The 17,721-nt window shown below is 48.4% G+C and overlaps 1 protein-coding gene across 1 annotated transcript in view; it reads left to right on the top strand.

The window, feature by feature from the left end:
• LOC139361548 (disco-interacting protein 2 homolog C-like) overlaps window positions 1-16,021 on the top strand; it is an 87,645-nt gene extending 71,624 nt beyond the window's left edge. The window contains exons 8-9 of the mRNA XM_071090135.1: window positions 10,923-10,997; window positions 15,975-16,021. Of these exons, the coding sequence (XP_070946236.1) occupies window positions 10,923-10,997; window positions 15,975-16,021 (122 nt within the window). The remainder of the gene's footprint in view (window positions 1-10,922; window positions 10,998-15,974) is intronic.
• The last annotated feature ends 1,700 nt before the right edge of the window (window positions 16,022-17,721 follow it).

Below are 17,721 nucleotides of genomic sequence, written 5' to 3' on the forward strand. Positions count from 1 at the left end.
GCACTTCAGGGAGGCCGTGCACTGGCCCTAGGCTGGTTCCGCCTCCTATCCTCGGTTCTCATGCCCAGCCGTGAGGGGAGCCCCCCGCTTCAGGAGCGGTCCCTGGCTCCAGGCCCTAACGTCCATGTCCAGGCCCCTGGTAGGGCAGCTTCTACCCCAGGGAGGCTGGAACTGGAGACAGCCTGGAGCTCTAGGCAATCCTGGCAACCACATGCTTCCCGAAGTGGCTGCAGACAAACTCCTGCTTCCAAAACCTGGCACGGTCTGTGTGAGGCCTGGAACGCGGGAGGCGCGATTACCCTCTCATGGTTATCAAGTCAAGTCATAGTCTCTTAGACCTATGTGTGACTGGAAGTATACACATTATGGAAGTGTATATAAATGTGAATACAGACACGCTTATTTTCCTTTTATATACCTTACATATATGTGTATACGTGCATATGTATAAAACATGGAAGAAAAAACCATACTTAAGATTTCAAATCTCAGTCACAAAGATCTCAGAAGCAAATTATTATTCTTAAATTCTAAACAAAGATGTAACATTTTACATTCTTACAAACAAAACGTTCTCTATTAGCATTTTATTTTAAAAACTAAGAATGCATTGCACTCTCTCAATTTCGATTTTTAACTCAGCTCACAAAGGCCCCTGTACAAAGGCCTCTGTACCTCGGCAAGAATGGCGGTGGTCACACCTGTGGCCATTTATCCTCTCGACATCTAGCTCCTCTTCCTGAGGCAACAGCACCTCTGAAGTCACAGCCTGGCCTCCCAACTCTCCCCCGTCCCGGGCTTCTTGGCATTTTGCTCTGCTGCACACACCTCAGCAAATACTGCTGATTAGCCAGAATCACCCAGAAATCTCTTAACCTTGATTCTGGCTGCTTTTGTAATTTGTAATATCTGTACTTCTGGTGTGATTTGAGAAACAACAAATTTTAAAATTAGAGAAGATGTGGTTTTTATTCTCTCCTTTCTGCTTGCAACCTTGAAAATTCAAGTAGCAGCAAGGGTTTGTTGAAAGTAACTTCCACCAAATAGAACCTATTACAAAGGTACTACAGAGTGTCAAATAACCACATAGATGTAAAATAGAGATGCAGACACAGATATAAAATCCAATGGTTAAACCAAATTGAGAAATGCTTGCCAGTTTGATAGGACTTCTAAAACTTGACATAAATGTTGGCTGAGGGATACAAGATGTTATGAGATGAGTGAGATGCTTGGCCTAGAACCACAGGCTCTCTCCTCTTTACAGCAGAAAATCCATAAGGAAGTCAAATCTGAAAGAACCAGGTACCGTTGAATGGCATACTCAGCCATCCTTCCCCATTCCTGGGCCAGCTGCGGTGAGTGCAGCCAGTCGTTCACCAACATCCATCATCCATCCTCCAGGCCATGGCTACAATTTACTTCCAGGCTCCCTGTCATTATGTAGATTAGGTAAATCACTGCCACTCTCACCTTAAGCCTCCCCGCCAGCATGGTAATCATCCATTCCCAACCACGGCAAGGACAGCCGTGACCCTGGGAACGCAGAGCAGGGGTCGGGAAGAAACCTGGATCCCTGAATACCTCATGGAGCAGTCACCAGCCTGGAACATCCTCCCTGACGGCTTTGCAAGAGAGAACTCCTTGGTTCCTCAAGCTACAATACTGCAGTCTCAGGTCACAGCATCGTTACCTACCCTCGTCAGGAACCGTTCATGCTCATCAAGACATGAGAACAAAACTGCATTGGCACAGTCACACTCGACGCAGACCACCTGCTGCTCACATTCATCGTATTAACACCTAAAAGCCACCGTGGTGGATATGCTGGATGTGGACACTCGGCGGCTTTTTGCTGGAGACACGCTTTGTGCATTTATCGCACGACCATCTTGGCGTCAGGAGGGGCTGTGCAGGTGGCAGCTGTGCACGTCACAGGGAGTCTCACTCGCTGGACTCTCAGCCAGCTCCCACTATCAGTGCCCGCAGAGTCCTCTCCTCCAGGAGCACGTGCTTGGACGCCACAGTGGCCTGTGGATCCACACAACAGCACTGTGTGCCCCAGGAGCTTAGAAAGTACCACTGCATCAATGCCTCCACAGGTGAGGCCGGGGGCAGAAGCCAACCTCAAGCAGTTACGGTCCTCCGTGGGGCTGGCGTCCAGGCAGGAAGGTGGCTCAGCGGCTCTCCTCTCACTGTGAAACTTCCTAGGTCCCCACATGAACAGAACCCTAAATAACACGCAACAAACAACAGGAACGAGAATACGACCAGCAGCTTCCGAGATGAGCAAGCTGGACTGATCATGAGACACCTGACGGTGATGGTGCCAGAGCCCCTCCCAGTAACCTGTGAGGACAGCGCTGCCAGCATCTCCCTAAAACCAGCCCAAGTCAAGTTAGACTTGAGGCTTTCCAGGAGTGGGTAGATCCATTCAATCCCACAGTCTGAACCTTCCAGGCCGTGTCTCATGGCCCTCATCTCACATATGGGAACCCGGACGCTGCACCATAAACGCAGCCCCAAGCCCTCGTTCCTTCTTCAACACCACACACCAGCACAGTGAACACTTAGGATCTGGGCATTCACATAAAATACTGCTTAACTAAAACTTCTGATTTAGAACATGTTTAATTCCTACTCACAGAGCTCAAAGTGTTCTGTCCTAGGAGGCGGTAGCTGTAACTAAGCATGAGAGAAGAAGGGATCAGAGTGGTGCCAAGTATTAAATATTCCTCTAAATCTATTCACCAGGTTGCCATGCTATTGTCACCTGCTTCATTTTCTGTCCTTAAAAGACAAAATAGTTACTTTTCAAAATAGACAACCTGTTTTACTGATGCTTAGCTATAAAGTAGCGAGCTACGTATCCAAAAGGGAGATATGGGAAAACAGAAAATGTTCACAAGCGATCGGGGTTGGGGGGCAGTTGCAGCAGCACCTGGCTCTGTTGCGCTGTGAGCCAGCCACGTGGGCTGGACAGCTCACTTAGCCACTGAAATTACATCATCTAAGATTTTGTTTCAGTTACTTGGATAAATTCTCCCTCTTGCTATGAAGAGTAAGGTTTGAGGGGTTTTTTTGTGTTTTTTTTTTTTTTTGACTTGGAGTCTCGCTATGTCACCCAGGCCGGAGTGCAGTATTACAATCATGGCTCATCGCGGCCTTGACCTTCTGCCTCAAGCAATCCTCCCGCCTCAGCCTTCCAAGCAGCTGGGACCCAAAGGCGAGTTTGATTTCTTTGCTAACGAATTCCTAATTCACCTCGCAGTGGGCCCTGTCAAGGCCATATGCCCGGACATCCACCTTGCCGACCGTCCATGTGGTCTCTAAGGTGGATGCCCTCCGGTTGCCTGGGCTCTGCACGCGATACTGAGTCTCCAAGTCTGCCGCTGTATAAGGGACTGACAGCCCCAAGCGTCTCGACGCGCCACCTTGAGCCGGGCTTTATTCCACAGGGCGACTCTGCTTCCCGTGATGAGATGCAGCACGTGAGCACAGATCAAAGGGTATCAGCAACTAACCCATTCCCCTGGTACTAAGCAGAGGACCAAGAGTTTAGTTCCTTACTTATTTGCTACGGGCTTGATTCAAAACAGCTTTCTGGAATCCTGGGGACAGACACCTCTAACTGGTGAGAATTCTGGCTTTAGTAACGGAAGGATCACCTAAAGCCCATTTTGTAACTGCTGTTCTCATCAGAATTTGAAGCCAAAGGGAAAAATAAAAGGGGGGCTAAGATCGTGACACCCCAGTTTGCACAAGGCCAACCAGCCTGCTTGAGGGGGTAAAAGGAATAGGATTTTTAAACTGCTGAGTTTTAAAAACGTGGCTGTAGGCTGGGCGCACTGGCTCACGTCTATAAGCCCAGCACTTTGGGAGGCCGAGGTGGGAGGATTGCTTGAGGCCAGGAGTTCAAGACTGGCTTGAGTAACACAGCAATACCCTATCTCTTTAAAAAGAAAAAAAAAAGTTATTAAAATAGTAATAAAAAGGTTAATACAATAAATTACTATGTCAACATGGCACCCCCTGCTGTCAGACGAGGTGCAATCTCTGTGGCTGTGAGGTCCGGAGAGAAATGTAACCGGCATCATAGGGAAGGTGGACCCCAAAGCCCCACAACATTACTCCTGTACAGTGTGTTAACCAGCATGAAGTCTCCTCCACAATCAGAAGCCTGGTTTAGAGGAACGCTGCCCACTGGACCTGGGTGGACTCCAGATGCCGGTCGACCAGACAGCCCCACCCTGGGACCCTGCCGGCAGCCCCGACTGGACAGAATGGCCTCATGAGTGTCCTTTCCTGCCACAGGCTGCAGACCCTGAGCCAGTCTTGGCTGTGACTGATGCTGCGCATAAACGTCTGCGCCCAACAGCTCACCTTTGTACATGACACGCCCAGTCCACCTCATTTCAAATGTTACACTTGCCCCAAGGCGAACATGGATGTTACAGGTTAACTCACTGCATGTGTGCTAGACTTTCCCTGTAAGTGTTCAGACATCGTACGAACCGGATGAACAAACCCCACTTTCCCTGTAAACGTTCAGACATTCCTTGAGCCCGATGAACACACACAGCCAACAAACCCCGGAACGTGTAATGCCGCGGCCTCCTCCCCTCCTGAGGGGCGTGTGCTTACAGCTCCCCCAAGACCACATTTCCCAAAGCACAGAGTGTTACTCTGAAAATAAAACCTCCTTTTTCCTTCCTCTGTACATCTCGTGGTCGTGTTAACAACTATTGCTACAAATGCAGAGAAACGGGGTATTATCCGTGCTGGTCACCGAATTCCTAGCACCAAAGCTTCAAGGCCCCCCAGTCTGAAGGAAGCTTCTATCACCCTAAAGCCAACTCTGGAGACGAAGGCCAAGCTGGGGAAAGGCTGTGTCTCTGCAAATCCACGCCACGGGGCCCTCTGCAGTTGTGTGTAAGGAACTCTTGGTCTGTCCTGGGGTTTGGGGAAATCAGGATGCAAGCAGATACCGTACGCTCTTCCACGGGACCGTGAAGTCTGCGGAACCTCAGAGGAACACGGAGACAAACGGTGGCACGATTCTCACAGGCCGAGCCTCGATGGGCGCCCGTGTCAAGAACACAGACACGCCGGGAGGGGCAGCCGATGCAGGCAACGCCTGCAACTCCAGCAAGCAACAGCGTCTGAGTGTGGGGGTCTCTGGCCAGGCTCCACCACAACTGCCATATTCTGTGACAAAATTTTAAAAATAGGTTTTAACTAGTTATAACTCTAACTTGTTTTACACATAAACAGAACACAGGGTACCAACAGGCTCCAAAATACTTTGCCTAGAACCAAGTCTAGAATGCAGATGGATGCTGCTCCGAGTGTGAGGAGTCCCCTTGTAGTGCCATAAATCCTAGATCTAGGTGACTAAGCGCTCTTCCTAAACCAGACGGCACCATGAGGCTCTGAGGGCACCCTCTGTCCCCAGGCCAGTCCATCAGGCCCTGCAGAAGCTTCTAGAGTAAGAGCCTGTGGATTTGTATTGGACGGATGTAAACCAGGCAAAGTCACAGGGGCTCGTCCTGGAAGCCTATCCATTTACCCACTCATGCCGTGGAGAGCCCTGCCCCCAACTCCACACCCGCAATCACGCTCAACCACAAGAACTGGCTTCTAGGCCCTCAAGCTACTCCCTCTCGACCCCGGACAGACGCTTCTCAAACCATGAGACCCAGAGTAGTCTTAACAGGTGGTCCCAGCAGAACTGGCCACTGCATTAATTGATATTTTGTGTGTGGGGGGGTGGTTGTTCTTCTGTCACTCAGGCACAGTGCACCATAAGTACAGTGGTGCTATCATGGTTCACTGCAGCCTCAACCTGCCAGGCTTGGGTCATCCTCCAGCCTTAGCTTCCCGAGTAGCTGGGACCACAGGTGTACATCACCTGTCCTATTTAATTTTTTGTAGAGTCAGGGTCTTGCTATGTTGCCCAGGCTGGTCTTGAATTCCTGGGCTCAAAAGTGAACTGCCCAACTCAGCCTCCCAAGGTGCTGGGATGACAGGTGTGAGCCACTATGCCCAGCCTAGAATTGGTTTTTCTTAAACCTGAGTTTGACACATGAACCCCACTTACATAGATATCAGCACACTCTCACAGCTCGAGAGTTTTCCTGAATCTCGATTCTGTCCGTTCAAGGTCAATATCTAAGAAAGGGTCAGAACTGACCCTCCCTCCGTGAAGCCTAAGGGCAAATGCAGCAGCATCTCAGTGTATGAGGAGACAAAGTAAGAAGGGTGGAAAATACACACTGAAATTCTAGTGCTAGAATCATAATCACCAACACTTTAAGAGGGAATCTGCTTTCCAAAATATGTAGCTGCTGGATTAACTTCAAAGTCACCAGATTCCACAGGCAGTAGCTCACAGGGGCACAGCTTTCTAAGGCCGCACAGCCCGGGACAGCGTAACAGCCTCAGGGCAAAGCAAACTAAACAAAGGCTTGGTTCTCTCAAGGACGAAGGTGCTCAAGTGTTTCCAAATATTCTTCTTCTTCTAAGTAAGTTAGATGCCTCCTACAACACTGTTTAGAGTGCCAGTGTGTTCAGAAACATGAAGTTGAAAATACATCTCAGGACCCCAAAATCACTACGCTAAAGGGACATCAAGGTGAGGAAGAGCTTAGAGCAAACCTGCCTCCCATGCTCTTCCTAACAGAGACAGCTACTGGGGGTGGAGGGAAAAGCCACGTACCTCCCTCACAACCGATCCACAAGGAAATTCCTCATGGACAGAGGACAGAACTCAAAGTCACCATCTGCACACGGAGATAAATGCGGATCTGACTGCTTCCTCTGGAAAGATGCACCAGAAATGCATTTGTCTGATCTACCTGTGACCTGGAAATCCCTCCCCGCTTCGAGCCGTCCATCCTTTCTAGACTGAACCAACGTACGTCTCACATGTATTGATGTCTCACGTCTCCCTAAAATGTGTAAGACCAAGTTGTGCCCCAAACACCTTGGACACATGTTCAGGACCTCCTGAAGCTGCCGCAGTGTGTCCTCAACCCCTCCTAAGGCTGTGTCTATAACCTTGGGAAAATGAACTCTCTATGGATCAAGGACTGTCGCAGAGATCCTTCTGGTTTACAGGAAGCATTCTCTCCTGCGAGTATATCAATGAAATCATGTGGAATTACAAAATGCCACTTTAGTAAAAGCCAAAGGAATTAGGGTTCTATGTGCTTCAAAAAAAAAAAAAAAGTAACGTTCTATTTGTCAATGGACCATGAAGCCCACACCCCCTTTTGCAGTGAAGATGTCAAATGGGACGAGAGGCCCCTCCTGCGGATGCTACCCTCTGACCCCACTTCCCAGAGTCCAGTTTCCTGCTGCTCAGGGAACAGCAACCCCAGCTTCACGGGGCTCAGGCCTCCAAACCCAACTCCCACCCATGCTGGAGAATCACCCCAGGGACTAGCTAAGTGGCAGGTGCAACTCTCACCTCACCCCCTTAAAGGGGAAAAGGCACCTTCCCGCTCCTCTTCCTGCTGGTGGGAACAGGGGCAGGAGCTGGAGGGTCAGGAGTCGGGCGGCAGAACCGAAGCAGCCTGGGTCCCTGCTAGTCAGAGTTGGCAAATGCCAACCATCCCCGACATTCACTTTGCAAATAAATCCTTCTCTTTTGTCAGGTCCCTGGTTATAAGTTTGCACCCATAACTTAAAAAGAAAAAAAAAAAAACTCAGATAAAAAATCGGTGTTTGGCTGACAATATTTCAATTATCTTGGGGCCTTGGGTCAAATGATGGCAAAACAGGAAACTGAACGCTGTTATTCAGGAAACTACCTTCCAGCGCCGTCTACCCTCCCAGGCTGTCACCTTATGGTTGTTTGTCTGCTAGATGATTAACAAAACTGTTCTGAAAACCTAGGTGTACAGAACAGACAAGAAGTCAGCTCGGGTTGAGGGGAAGCAGGATAAGACCCCCTTCCCCGCAGGATGGTGGAAGAGGAGGAACCTTCAGCACCTGGGTTTTCAGGATGCTGGATCTCTGAGAGCATCTCTCACAGCTCAAGTACAGCCAGACCCTCCTCTGACACAGCCTGTTCAGGCGAAGGTGGGCACCTGCCCTAGAGACCCACAGCCCTGTGCGGGGCTCAGCTGGAGCTGAACTTGCCTCCCTTGGTAAGAGTCAGGGCCAGGGGTGGGGAGAGGAGAGAAGCAGCAGGCCTGAGGGCCACTGTGGAAACTCCATGCCACGCTAACTCTCGTCTGATGTGCTCCGGCCAAAGCCACGCTTCTCGGAGGGAGTTTCCCTTCACACATCCGGAAATCATCAACATCTAGTCTCCCCACAGAACAGATCCTTCCCCAGGAGGCAGACGCTTGGCTGTAACACGGGGTAATGAGGGGCGCGCCTTCGTGCCCACTCTGTAGTGTTTCCTGTTACCTATTTTACCTTAAGCTACAAATGATTCCCGTTTACACGGGACACAGTGACACAGACAGCAAAACACATGAGATTCAGTGTGATCCCACACCCGTCACTGCTGACCTCAAGTGCTTTGTTCGTTTTGCTTCTAGAGTTTGTATTCTCTCCCCGGGTTCCAGGCCTGTGGATTCAACCAACCATAGATCAACATATTTTTTAATGTGTTTGTACTAAGCATTCAGACTTTATTATTCATTAAACAACTACTCGCATGGTATGTCCATGGTATAGCTGTTACGAGCAACCCTGACATGACTGTCTGCAGGAGGATGTGCATATGTCATATGCAAACACGATGCCATTTTATTGCAGGGACCTCAACGCCCAAAGACCTTGGATTCCATAGGCAGTCCTGCAGCCCACCCCCATGGGCACTGTGGAATGGCTATAATAGAAAATATGGAGGTTTTAAACAGTTATGTACTAAATCTAATCTTTTGTTAAGAAATTAATGTGTATCACTTGTATTATTTGGAAGTCCTTCCTGGCCCAGAGACTTGACATGTTCTTATCTTTTTGTCCACGGATCTAGCCATTCCAGTAAGCTTGTTGAACACAAATCAATTTTACAATTAAATTCTTACAAGAATCACACTCAATCTGTAAGCTGCTTTGGTTTTTAAAGTGAAATAACCAATAGTTTTGCCAACCTGCTATATCATAGAATAACAGGATAAAGCAGCCCCATGGCATGCAAAAACATGGGGTTTCAAAGCTAACCAGTATAAAACACGTTACAAATCCCTAAATATGAAAACGTTTTACACCAAAACAGATATTCCAGAAAAAAACAGGATGTTCAAAAAAGCCCTTTGCAGAAAAGCACTTTCCCCTTCATTTTTCACACGGTTTCCTGAAGCTTGTGTTTGGTGATGACCATGAACCAGAAGTAGCGTCCGCTGCAACTACTGTTACAGCAACACAGAATATTAAGGAAAAAAAAAAAAAAAAAAAAAAGGCCGCGCGCGGTGGCTCAAGCCTGTAATCCCAGCACTTTGGGGGGCCACGACGGGCGGATCACGAGGTCAGGAGATCGAGACCATCCTGGCTAACACGGTGAAACCCCATCTCTACTAAAAAAAAAAACAAACAAACAAAAAAAAAAAACCTAACCGGGCGAGGTGGCGGGCGCCTGTAGTCCCAGCTACTCGGGAGGCTGAGGCAGGAGAATGGCGTAAACCCAGGAGGCGGAGCTTGCAGTGAGCTGAGATCCGGCCACTGCACCCCAGCCTGGGCGACAGAGCGAGACTCCCTCTCAAAAAAAAAAAAAAAAAAAAAGGACACAGCATATTTCCTACTGATGAGAACAGGTAGAGTGTTATAAAATGAGTGTGTCCTAAAGTCAACAATGTTCAAATTCTAGGTCTCCCACAGACACTAGACGGTAACCGCCAAAGCTTATGTACCTGGCAACGTTCAAGGAGACCAAGTTCAGAGCTGTCACAATGCAGCACCATCCTCACGCGATTATCTCAGGCAGGTTTGAGGGCAAGTGCCCCCGTCACAGTGGGAAAGCTGCCCAGCCCAGCACTTCCTGAGATCACAGACCTTCGCCTTCCCACGTCTTCAATAGTTCCTTTACACCGGGAACCACACAACAAAACCTAAAACACTTCCTCAAATCTCAAGACAGTCTTTAGAGCTCTTTTCCTTGCCCCTTCTCTTACTGAAAAAGCTTATTTTGTAAGCAACCTGTAGTGCTTACCAGAGCTGGGGCGGGAGGAGAGCTAGTGTTTGGTAGACCGAGTTTCAAGCGTGGGGAGACCAGAAAGTTCTGGAGATGGATGGCGGTGATCGCAGCACGACAGTGTGAACACACTTAATGCCACAAAACCATACAGTTAAAAATAGAGTGCTGTGTAACTTTACCACAATCAAAAAACTGAGAAAAGTCATCTATAATTACTGTCTCCAATATCTTCCATCCTGTAAGTTACATTTGCTTTCGGAAATCCTCAGAGCAATCATGAAAAACTAATACCCTGTCGTCTCTGAAACGCAAAGTCGTTCAAGGGCTTTGGTTATAGGAAAGTAGCTGGAAAGCAAAGCATCCGTTAGGCACAGCAGCCGTGATAGGACAAACACACGGTAGGAAGGTGGTGGTCATGCTACACACAGATGGGAAGGGTGTGGGGAGCCACAACACCCGATGCTTGGGAGGCACCTGGGCAGGAGCTGAGAATGTACCAAACACGTTCGATCATGCAACATTCACGGACCCCGAGTCCAGCCACCACCGCTGACATCCACTGTGGCTGGGGTGTCCTCCCAGCCTGTGATGGCTCGCTCCTTCGGTTAACTGCCTTGAATCTACTGGTTCCTCTCCTCATGGGCCTCTTTCCTGTCGTCTTCCTGTCATTTTTCTGTCAGCAAACACATTTCCTGTCATTTTCCTGAACTGACATGACATTTCCTGTCATTTTCCTGAACTGACATGACATTTCCTGTCATTTTCCTGTCAGCAAGCACATGCGTCCAGCCTGACCTTGCTGATGTGCTCCAGCGGCCCTGGACTCGAGCCGCACTGTTCCATCAGTGTGGCATTCGCGAGTTACCTCCTGGGAAATGCCAGGTGATGGTAACATCAACCAGGAGGCACAGCTGAGAAGCAGAACGCATGGTGCGGTGCCCAGAACGTCACGTCCTTGAACAGACGCTCCGTATCTTCTCCTCTCCTGCCAGAGCTTCACTGTAGGAAGGCGGCCATTCTTCCAGTGCTGCTACTTCCAACACCGGGGAAAGCAAGCTTCAGAAATGAACGGTGTCAAAGAGGGAGGACCCACCAGCAGGGCTACCGGCAGCCAGACAACCGCAGCCCCAGCATTCCCCAGCCACCATGACTGACAGCCCAGGCTCCAGAAATGCACGGCTTCAACCTTAGGAGTAAAAACCCTCCCAATCCAACTATTATTTTCAACAATGGGATTGAGGAATGAGGTGTTCTAACCCTGCCTCTCTCGACAGCACAGATCATCAGATCCCAGTTCTTATAGGATTGGGGAGTGGGGTGGGGTGGGGTGGTTCCTAACCCTGCCCGCCTTCATAGAAAAGAACTTGGATATGATGACCTGTGCTAGATTAGCACTTTGCTTCTGCCATATGCAGTCATCCTCAGCACCAGGAAAAGTCAGAATCGTTGAGTGATGACACCAATACCAACACACGCCGTTCTGCGGCTCTGGTAACTGGCTGCACAGATACAACCCGATAGTGGTGAGGTCTAAAGACATCACCAGTCTTCCCAAGGATTGTGTTCCTGAATATTTTGCGTTTGGAATAACGGTCTTCTTTGCCAGGGCTGAGCCATGCTTCCCTCTCGCCTGTCCTCTGCCTTCACCAGCTTCGTGTGCGCTTCTGGACAAGTGTTTGTGCAGGTGCTATCACTTATTTCCACAGCGAGAATATACACAGACACCACACAGAAATGGGCAACCCCGTTAGGAGCTGTGCAGGGAGATCTAACTCATCCCATGTGCCAAATTCCTGTTGCCATGGAAATTAAACTAACTAAACTAACGTTGCTATGATCTCATCTCTTACTGTACCACTAAAGATCATCCGGGTAAGAGGAATGTGCCTCTGCATAGCATTCAGCTCACATTTACATGTCGGTTTTTCCTGAATATGGTTATGTGAGATAGAAATCAGTAAGATGGGGTGTAACATACAGTATAGGATCGTTGTGTCTCCTAGCCTCAAACACTTCAAGATCCTCAGAAAATGAAGTTTAACGCTGGGGACGTGAGTTACATAGTAACTTGTTTTGGATACTATCATATCAACACCAAATAACTTCTTGAATTCCTTTTTAAATTGAAAAGCAATTTACAAAGCACAAAAGCCCCAATATTAAAGAATACAATTCAGTCTTTTTAGCGTATTCTAAAAGCTGCACATCAACCACTAGTATGTAATTCCGGGACTTTTTCACCACAGGCCAAAGAAACCTTGAACCCATTAAGAGTCAGCACCTGGCTCCTTCCTTCTACCAGCGCCTGGCAATCACCAGCCAACTTCCTTTTCTCTGGATTTGCACATTCTGGACACCTGTTGTGAGGAGAATCGTACAGTGCATGACCTTTGGTGTGACCTTCGGTGCTGACATCTTTCACGTCTAAGGTGAGTGGAATCTCAGTGAGTGACCGGTTGACAGACACCTGGACTGTTTCTACTACTATGAATAATGCTGCTGTGAAGATTCAGGCATGACATACTTTTTGGAAAAATGTTTTCAGTTTTCTTGAGCATATGGCTAGGAGTGAAATTGCTGGGTCGTACGGTGATTTCATGCTTTTCTGAGGAACTGTCGGACTTTTCCAAATCAACTGCACCATTTTACTTCCCCTCCCACTAGCAATATATCAAGATTTCAGTTTTCCCCAATTCACCAACATGTCACTGTCCAATACTGGGGTTTTACCCACCCATCACGGTGGTTGTGAAGTGTTATTTCACGGTGGTTTTGATTTCCATTTCTAAGATGACGAATTCTGCTAAACATCTCATGTGCTTTTTAAGGCATTTATATGTCTTTCTTTGGAGAGTGTCTATTCAAATCCTTTGTCCATTTTTAAATTGGATTTTTATTAAGAGTTTTTGAATATATTCTTGATATCAGGTCCTTATCGTGATAATGTATCCTGTTCTGTGGGTTGTCATTTTACTTTAATAGTATCCTCTGAATTGAACGTTTTTAATTTTGATACCGTCTTTTTCCCTTCAGTTGCTTGTTATAGCTTTAGACGTCTCAGCCAAGGAAACATTGCCTAATCCAACCTAACAGTTTCTCCAGGATTCTCCCCTAAAGGTGTTATGAGCTGAACTGTCCCCCTCCCCCAAGATTCCATGTTAAAGTCACAACCCCGGAAACCCAAAATGTCACTGTATTTACATACAGGGCCTTTAACTTGGCAATTTAGGTCCCATAAGATCTTAAAAGTAGGGCCTGATCCAGTATGACTGGTGTTCTTTTAAGAGAATTTAGACACAGTCCTCAGTGCTGCATACACGTAAGAGAAACCTGTGAGGACACAGAGAAGAAGCTGTCTACACAGCATGGGGTGAGGCCCCAGAGAATCCAACCCTGCCCGCACCTTGATCCCAGGCTTCCAGTCTCCAGAAAAAAGGAAATAAGATGCTATTGTCTAAGTCGCACGGTCTGTGGTGTCCGTTATGGTACCCAGCAGACTGACAGAATGGGTCTCAGTCAGCTCCTTACATTGGAACCATGTTGAGCTTTGCGTGTAGGGTGAGGAAGGGTCCAGTCCATCCTTTTCTATGTGGATACCCCAGTTGTCCCAGCACCATTGAGTTGTGAAAGGAAAAAAGTAAAGCAACCCTTGCTGTCCTCTCTCCATCAACAGATTAGAAGATACACTGAAGAATCATGGACAATTTTGTCGGTTTAAGCCAGTGGTTTTCAAACTTTTGGGTCTCAGGAACCCTTTGCACTTTATTAAAGAGCACAAAAAAGCTTTCTCATCAGGCCGGGAGTGGTGGCTGCTCATGCCTGTAATCCCAGCACTTTGGGAGGCAGAGACAGGTGGATCACTTGAGGTCAGGAGTTCGAGACCGGCCTGGCCAACATGGTGAAACACCGTCTCTACTAAAATACAAAAATTAGCCTGGCATGGTGCTGAACACCTGTAGTACCAGCTACTAGGGAGGCTGAGGCAGGAGAATCGCTTGAACTCAGGAGGCAGAGGTTGAAGTGAGCTGAGGTCACACCACCGCACTCCGGCCTGCGTGGCAGAGCAAGACTCCGTCTCAAAAAAAAAAAAAAAAAAAAAAAAAAAAAAAAAAAAAAAGAACATAATTTAGTTTCTTTTACAAGGATAAAGTCATTACATCTTAACACAGTCTTAAAGAAGAAACCATTTTCCAAAATAAGCAGCAGCGTGGCAACAGTTTGTGCTACTGTGAAAACACCTAACATCTCTGCACCTCAGACAGCAGGATTCTCATGCCTGCATCTGCGTTCAGTGGGCTGCAGAGCCATGGCTGAAGTTTATGAAGAAAGTCCGACCCCATACTGATATACAATTAGGAAGCAGTATTTTCATTGTGTTTTCAGATCATTTTAGGTATTCTCTGCTGCCAAATGTAACAAGTGGCACTTCCGTACAGGCTGTCTGCAACACAGAGTCTGTGCTCTGGTCGACGGGCCTTTCTGCCCCAATTCCTTCTAAGTCGACTGGTCCGTCTTGCACTTGAATGGCTTTTACCAGCACACGATTTTGTAATCACACATTGGTTAGAAAATACTGGTTCAGAGTTATGAGCGGCTTCCACATTTCATTATATGTCCAAAAAACAAAACAAAACAAAACAAAACAAAAAAAACAAAAAAAAAAACCCCACATCAGTATCACCATTGGTCACATGAGAAAGTGGTGGACACAAGATTTTTATGTTTTAATATTCACTGGAAAGCTCAAATGTCTATCATTGGGAAAAATGTAAGGTACTTTCCTTGAGATGAAAGTCATTTTGTTCATTTTTCAGGCCACACCTGCAAATACCTCCATCTGAAGTGGCATCTTTTGTAAGTCATTCTTTATATAAAGGCGGCCGTTAGTGGAAGAAGTGGTTCTGCAGGTTCATAGTTCAGAGGCACCAGTGCTCTCCCAAGAGATAACCATAAAATCCACAGAAGACGCACCTGTGCACACTTCCTGTTTCTCACTCAGAACATTCCAGAAGGAACCCTGAATCCCAATGCCACAGCGGGACTGAAGTTTGCTCTCACCCACACAATAAACCCAGGGAGCTCCCCCAGCCCCCACCCCGAGGCCACAGCCTTGGTCCTCTATCTGGTCTAGGGGGGCTCCTGCAGCTCCAGCCTAACAGGGAACAGAAGGCACCCACATGTCAGAAAGCCCTCCCAAGGCCCAGCGAGCACTTCTGCTTATGTGCCAGCCAAGTGCGTTTGACAATTCTACAGCCAGCTGTACGGCAGGTAGCGAGGTACCCAGCAAATACTCAGGGCTCACGTTACTAAGGAAGGTGCACAGCGAGGTACCCAGCAAGTACTCAAGGCTCACGTTATGGAGGAGGAAACCAGGCAGATAGTGAGGTACCCAGCAGGGTTCACGTTACTCAGGAGGAAAGGAGGATAGAGACAAGGGGGCTGGAACAGTCTGTCATAAGCTTTAGCATTTACAAGGCTCGCTGAAGATTATCTGATTTGATCGTCACAACAGCTCACAAGATAGGCAGAGGCAAGACTATTTTCACTTCATAAAAAGAGATCCCGAGAACTGATGATGACCACGTGCTCTTCCCACAGGCTCCCAGAAATCCTCCTCAAATCATCTCTCAGTTGTATACATGTGATAATATCTCAGTCACGTCCCCTCTCTGCAGGGGGATTTAACTGCCGCCCTGCCGTTCCTTCGCACCCCTGCCCTCTCCTGCATTTCAGCCATGCCCACCATCCATGGGGAGTCTGCACCACCCCACCCCCGCTGCTGCTGATGGCTTGGGTCACGCTTACCTTTCATTTCCACCTACAGGGACCTGTTCTTCCTTCAAATGCAGCTCAAACTCACTCATTGTGTGAAGCCTTTCCAGCCATCTCAACCGTCATGTGTAAAATCAGTGTGTGGAATGCTTCATTTAGGAGGTGCTTATGTTGGCTGTGATCAGGACCAAATTCTGAGCAAACCAGGTGGTCCCCTCTCCCCATCTCTGCTCCAGTGCACTTAAAACAAGGATTCCTGGAAGCATCTTTTTAGTCCAATTCATGCATGAGTCTGCCCCACACACTGCAGAAAAGCCCTGGTGGTCGGTGGTCAGGGCTCAGGGCCCCCCAGGTAGGTAAGGAGAGCTTAGTGCCCTCTCTGGAGTTGTCGCTCAGAGACCCACGGCTGGAAGGGAAGAAAGTTGCATCCTGTGAAACATCTAGGCCCCGAGACCCACTCAGGAGTGGAAAACGGGGAAGGAGCCTTGAACAGACCCTCGGGAGGGCAGACAGTGGGAGCCACGGAGGCCACCAGGAAGGAGGGAGGCAGGCAGTGAGGCCACAGGTGATGTGGCCGGGAGGGAGGTGTTGTGACCAGAGGTGAGGTGGTGGGCGGATGACACGGCGTGGTTTGGGGAGGAGATGTGGCCAGGGGCAATGTGGCCAGGGAAGAAGACACAGCTGGAAGGAAGTGACAAGAGGGGTCTCCAGGCCCCAGACTGTGCCTGATTTATAGATGACATTTTACTTAAGATGTTATATCTAACTTTAAAGAAAAGTAGCAATTTCGACCATTGTGTACATTTAAAGCACGGTACAAATTGAGCACATTTCCCAAACCAAAGAACCGGGCATTGAAGAAAAAATTCATTTAAGATCAGAAATAAAGAGATCCTACAGCTCTTCCAGTCCAATCCCCACCCTAACGTGAATGGGGGGAAAAGGAAGTAGATTCTAGTCAGTCAGCATTAAAGGCAAAACCGATCCACTTTACTTTCTAGACAGAAAACAAGAAGCTCATCAAGGAATCCCTACAAACAGTAGCTTTAGTAGTTCCCGAAATGCAAAATTCACCTACAAAGTCAATCATCTGCTAAGTGTGTATAGAGTAATTTTTTTCATTATTGCCTTCCTCATCTGCAGGGGCTTTTTTAGACCTTGTTTCCCCTTAATTGCCTCCAACACCCAGGAAATTTAAACCCCACAAGTAAACTGTGTCTCGATTCATGCCCAGCGTCCTTTGGAGCAGACAGTCCGTTGCTCTAAGACGTTCTTGTCACCTAAGCACCGAGTACAGCCTGAGAACGCACAACACGCACTCACACAAACTCAGACAGTCAACAGGTGAGATACGGCACGTGAGGAGGAAGACAAGATAAATGAGCTTCACCGTCACCCCAGATCCGACAAGAAATGACACACGCAGCCTGCTCTGGTGCAGGTGACTCCTGGAAAACAGCCAAGGACAGCATTTGGAGAAGCAGCACCGCAGGCCAGGAGGGTCTGGGGGCTTAAGAAGGGAGGGGCGCCCCGACCAGGTACTGGGGGATTCAGAAGGGAGGGGCTCCCCGACCAGGTGGCTGGGGGATTCAGAAGGGAGGGGTGCCCCGACCAGGTGCTGGGGCTTCAGAGGGGATTGGTGCCCCGATCACTTCCTGGGGGCTTGAGGCAAGGGGTACCCTGACCACGTGCTGGGACTTCAGACGAGAAGGCACCCCGACCGGGTCCTGGGGGCAGCAGGACAAGCCCAGGGTTCCGTCGTCACTTTTCACTCCCTACTCCCGAATCTCGCCCTGAAG

The sequence above is a fragment of the Macaca nemestrina genome, unplaced genomic scaffold (assembly GCF_043159975.1).
Source record: "Macaca nemestrina isolate mMacNem1 unplaced genomic scaffold, mMacNem.hap1 Scaffold_59, whole genome shotgun sequence".
In the NCBI taxonomy this organism is placed as follows: Eukaryota; Metazoa; Chordata; class Mammalia; order Primates; family Cercopithecidae; genus Macaca; species Macaca nemestrina.